The sequence below is a fragment of the Crocuta crocuta genome, unplaced genomic scaffold (assembly GCF_008692635.1).
Source record: "Crocuta crocuta isolate KB4526 unplaced genomic scaffold, BGI_CrCroc_1.0 scaffold229, whole genome shotgun sequence".
Classification (NCBI taxonomy): domain Eukaryota; kingdom Metazoa; phylum Chordata; class Mammalia; order Carnivora; family Hyaenidae; genus Crocuta; species Crocuta crocuta.
Genome location: NW_027536464.1, coordinates 8835434 through 8840938, shown reverse-complemented (window position 1 = coordinate 8840938; position 5505 = coordinate 8835434). Strand labels below are relative to the sequence as shown.

The window sequence follows — 5505 nt, the reverse complement described above, 5'->3', positions numbered from 1 at the left end:
GCTCCTACCGGCGCACGGGCGGCGGCGGGCACCGGAGCAGGCGCCACCGCTCTAATTCCTTCTGGAAGCGGAAGGCGGCGCGGAATCCCTTCTTCACGCCCCGGACAGGCGGGACGAGGGTGGGGGCGGCCGGTGCCAGGAGGCAGCGGGACCCCCGCAAGAGCAGTCTCCCCAGGCCGGATGCCATTGCGGGGGAAAAGCAATGGAGGCCGGAAGGAAAAAAGTCGGACCGGTGAGGCGGTAACACCGTCCCCCCGGATGTGGGCGAGCGGAGCGAGGCCGGGGCGGGGCTAGTGCGCAGGGGGGCGGGGCGGCTGCCGTTGAGCTTTACTGCGCATGTGCGAGCTCGAGTTCCTGCCCACCTAGTTTACTCTGGGGCGAGCACGGATTGAGGAGCCTCCGGAACCAGAGTTTAGTGGAAGAAGTTGCTTCACCCTGGCAGTTGGTTTCTCGTTCCTTCCTTTCTCATTAACGCAAAAGCCTGGTTCACTTTCAGTTTAAAGAAAACACATAAAGTCTCAGAAAAATCCATTCCTTGTCAATGTGCATTTAGTCTTAAGAGTAACAGACCACCAATCCAGCCACTGTTTACCCAACGTGCCTCCAAAACGTGTTTCCCTTCAGGAGCCCTCCACTAAGGGATACTGACTTAACCAAAATTTAAATTTCTAACAGTAGAAACTTTATTTTAAAGTATCGAAAAAAAGGGGGGGACTGGAAAAAAATGCATCACAATGGGAACAATGGAATTGTCTTTCCCCCCTTTTTCTACTCTTTAGCAGTACTGTTATATTGCTTTCCTACCAAACTGTTCATATAAATGTTAATCTAATATTAATTCACAAATGAAGACTTTTCTGAATTCTCAAATTTGAGTTGCCTGTTGAACATCTAGATCCCCAAAGGGCAGGCACCTCTTTCTGTGGTCTCTCTATTTGTTAATGGCTTCAGTGTCCCCTACTCCCCCAGTAACCCAGATTGGGCTCTGATATTTTCAATTATTTATATTTCCACGAACACCCTATTTTGTCCAGCTGTCAAGGCCTTTTTCAATTTATTTCCACAGCAGCCACCTGATGGCTATCTTTACCTCCTTGCCAGGCCTTGCACATTCCTCTCTTCCCAGACACAGTTCACCTTCACTCATCTCCCTGTAACACAGCCCCGGGCATGCCACTACTTAGCTCAAGAATCTCTAATGTTAGGCTGTTTTGACAAAGACTCTCCCCTTGACCAAACTATAATCAGGATCCCCTAAGCCCTCTTCTCAACTAGGCTTCAGCCTTAGGCTTCAGTGTCTGTCTTTGTTAGGGCAGCATAGCCCACTTTTGACAAGAATCCGAAGTCAGCTCAGAAAGAATTCCACACCCTCAATATCTTGATCATCCTTGATATCTAATCAAATCCATCACATGCCACTGTCCCCAGGTAATACCTGATCACCCTGGCCTGCCTTCTGTCAGGAAGATTCATGTCAAGAATCCACCCCCCCCTCCATCTTGACCTTGATGTTTCCACTTAATGTTCACTGACACTTCCCAGGCCCCTTGGGTATAAATTCCCACTGGTCCATTGCGATAGCTGAGTTCTATGTAGAGGTCCCTTTCTCCTCATTGCAATAGTTTCTGAATAAAATCTGTTTTTAACTATTGTCTAGCTCTTGTTTTCCTTTGACAGATCATACAACTCAGTTTGGGTCTCTTAACCTTTCAAGAGGGAAAATCCAAATGGTTCATCTTAGCCTATAAAAACATTCTCACCTGGAAATGGGGGGTTGGCACATATCATAAAACAAGCTGATTGATTTCTGGGTGAAGCAAATTTTCTAAGAAGGGATGAGAGAAGATCATGATTGGTCTTTGTGTTTCAATAATTTACACTGCATAGAAACAAAATTCATTGAACATTAATCAAACACATGGATTAGAAGAAAGCACAGGGAACTACTATTTCTGTAATAGTCCATTTACTGGGAGAAATAATCTGGTAATCTAGTTGGAGCAAATAATGGCATGTTGATATGACATGTCTCTGTATTGAGTTTCTCAGTAAGTACAACGAGAACATAATGTACAAACCAAAAATGTAGGTATGGTCTCAAGAAGTTTTTCCCACTAAATCATGGAGTTGAGGTATTAACCAGTTTTTAAAATTGATTCATGAATTGATTTATTCAATAAACATATGCTAAGGGGACTACTTGGTTCTAGGACCCAGGCTCAAAAAACAGACCCCGCCCAAGGCTGCCTGGTACACTTCATTTATGTCCCTTCAAATCCCAAAGTGTTCAGGGGCACCTAGGTGGCTCAGTCAGATAAGCGTCCGACTTTGGCTGAGGTCATGATCTCACGGTTCATGGGTTCGAGCCCCGTGTCAGGCTCTGTGCTGACAGCTAGCTTAGAGCCTGGAGCCTGTTTTGGATTCTTTGTCTCCCTCTCTCTCTCACCCTTCCCTGCTCACGCTACCCCTCTGTCTCTCAGAAATAAATAAAACATTAAAAATTTTAAAAAAATCCCAAGGTGTTCAGTCCAGACCTTTCTGCTACTCAGTTGTGTGTATACAAAACTCCTGCACATAATTGTCTGCTAACACCTCCAAAGGGACATTTCAAGCTTCACATATCCAAAACTGAACTCTCCATCTTCTTGCCTGAACGTCTTCCCCAGATCGGGAAAAGGCAACTCCTTTTCTGCAGCTGATCATCCCACACATCCACGTGTCATTCCTGACTCCTCTTTCTCTCATAGCCCATGTCCAACAAAGCTCATTGGCTCCACCCTCCAGAAATGTCTAGACTCCGCTGTCTTCTCATGACCTGCACTCTGTTCTAAGCCATCACCATCTCTCGACTGCCTTTTATTAGCCTCTGGACTGACACCCTTGTCTTTTAAGACCAAAGGCAGATTAAGATAGCTTTCTACACTCAAAATCCTCCCATCTCACTTAAAAGAAAAGCCAAACTCCTTACCATGGACTCAGGGGTCGACATAATCTGTCTGGTGACCCCTTCTTCCTCATCTCTCTGCACTCCTCACTCACTCTGCTCCAGCCACACTGGCTGCCTTGCCAACCCTAGAAATTTCCAGTCACGCTCTCACCTCCGGGCCTTAGCACTTGCTGTTCCCTTTTGCTGGAGAGGACTTCTTCCATATTTCTACATAGTTTACTCCCTTCTCTCCTTCTTGGCACAGATGTCACCTTCTCCGGGAAGCCTTCCCTCAGGCTGCATTCTCTGGAAGTAGATGCTGAGACAGAGATTGGTGTTCAGGATGTTTACTGGGAATCCACATCTATGAAGAGAAGCATATGAAACAGGATTAGGTAGAAGTCAGCTGCAGTACAGGCCTGAAAAATTTTCATCCAACCCATGAGAGAGCTCTGGAGCCAGTTTTGCCCATCAGTGTGTCCTGCACCAGACTGAAATAGCCAGGCCTTTATATTCCTCTCATTTAGTTACAGAATTTGGGCTGCCCCAAGAAGGACATGGCGAAGCCATGGTGGCTCTCTGCAGCTGCGGTAGACCTGGAAGGAGCTGAAAGCTAGAGAGTGTCTGCTGACTGCCCTCCTTCTATGGATCTGTGTAGTATATCTTGGAATGTTCCACACCATCCTGTTTAAAATTGCCATACCTATCACCATTCACAGTTTAATTTTTTTTATAGCACTTAACATCTTCTGATATACTATGTAATTTAATTATTTATTTTGTTTATTATCTGGCTCTTTCATTGGAATAGAAGTTCTAATGGTAGAGCAATCTTTGTGTCTTTGGAGCACAGCTACATTTAGAATGGTGCCTGGCTCATAGCACACACTCAATAAATGTTTGTTGTTTGAAAAAAATTGTTCAGTAGACGGTCCAATCATCACACTGTAAAATCCTTGCAAGAAGTATGTCTTATTACTCTTGTCTGAATATGGTGCTTATAGGTATACAATACATGCTTGTTGAATAAGTAAATCCATGAATAAATGTTATTAACTTCATATAAGGAAGTACCAGTATAACATTCTCCAATAGAAATACCATGTGAGGCACATATATAATTTAAAATCTATTAGCTGATGAAAAATAATGAGAAATAGGTAACATTAATGTTTTAAATATGTAACTCAATATATCTAAATTTTACCAGTTCAACATGTAATCAACATGAAATTTATTAATGAAATACCTTATTTTCTTTGTTTTGTTTTGTACTGAGTCTTTAAAATTCGGTGTGTATTTTGAACTCACCATAACTCAATTTGGACTAGCCACATTGTCAGTGCTGGATAGCCATGTGTACGGTACATCTCTATGGCAAATCTGCAATTCACGAGTCAGAATAATATGGGGGAGGAGGGGAGTGTGGGTTGGAGAGGAAAGGTCTCTGGAGTCCATAATTTTCTGGGTCCCCATCATAACTCTGACTTAGGAGCCAAAAGCCACCAGGAACGCACCTGTAATTGATCACATTGGGTTGGTTGCTAACTGGCAGGAAAAGGCATATCGTGGGAATTGGTGATAGAAAGAGCTTATTGCAGGATTTAGGTTTGTATTAGGTGATTTTAGGACGATTTAAGGAAGAAGGGCTATCCACTGGACGGGACTGGATGCTGTCAGGAAATGGGGGTAATTCTATGATTGGAGGTTTTGATAAAACTTGTCTAGAGGGAGGAAGACTAGGCAGAGGCTAACACTGTTAACTAACTGGTAAAGAAACAGGAGTCACTCTTATTTGCCAGCATACAGAGATATTTGTTCATTTGTGTGGTTTGAACAATTTCATGTTTTGGCTGTGTTTATCTATGATTGTGGAGTGGTATTGTTCGGTGCTTATGTTTGGCAGGAAGCAGCTGTGAGCACCCGGCCAGCTCCCGCAGCACTGATCTGGCTCACAGCACCACGCCAGCTCCTGGAGTTTTCTCTAATAGCTGTGCGACCTTAAGCAAGTGATTTAACTTCTCCGTGGTCCACTTTTCTCATCGCTACGAAGAGACTACAAGAGCAATTATCTCTCCATCTCTTAAAGTCGTTATCAACACTAAATAAGATAATCCGTGTCAGGAAATTGGGATAGTGCCTGGTATATAGTCACCACTCGATGAGTGTCACCGACTGTCTTCCAAGGATTCTAAAAATTGCACTGCAATTTTTCACACTTGCAACAGCTTTGAAATCTTCCAAACAGGGCTTCTAAGAGTAAACACAACGTAATATTATTTCCAGAGGCTCTGGTTTAGGAGACAATTCCTCGTCCCCTCCAACGGCTCAATCCACTCCTGGGTGAATGCCTTTACTTTTCAACCTTCCTCACTTTCCCACTTGTTCGGAGACGCCCTCCGCGGCGCTCTCCCGGCTTCGGAGTTTTCGGCTGCGCGGCTTCCCCAGGCAATACGGGTCTGGGCGGCAGCACTCGGGAGCTTACGGCGGCGCGGCGCCCACGCGGCCCCGGGAGCCGGAGCGGAACCGGCGCGTCCCCGCCCGCCCGGCCGTCAGCTGATGGGTCTCCCGCCCGGGAG

General features: G+C 45.2%; 1 protein-coding gene across 1 annotated transcript in view; it reads right to left on the bottom strand.

Moving 5' to 3' along the window:
* MRPL44 (mitochondrial ribosomal protein L44) overlaps nt 1–220 on the bottom strand; it is a 16920-nt gene extending 16700 nt beyond the window's left edge. Inside the window, exon 1 of the mRNA XM_077748675.1 lies at nt 9–220. Within this exon, the coding sequence (XP_077604801.1) occupies nt 9–187 (179 nt within the window). The 5' untranslated portion in view covers nt 188–220. The remainder of the gene's footprint in view (nt 1–8) is intronic.
* Nucleotides 221–5505: the final 5285 nt, after the last annotated feature.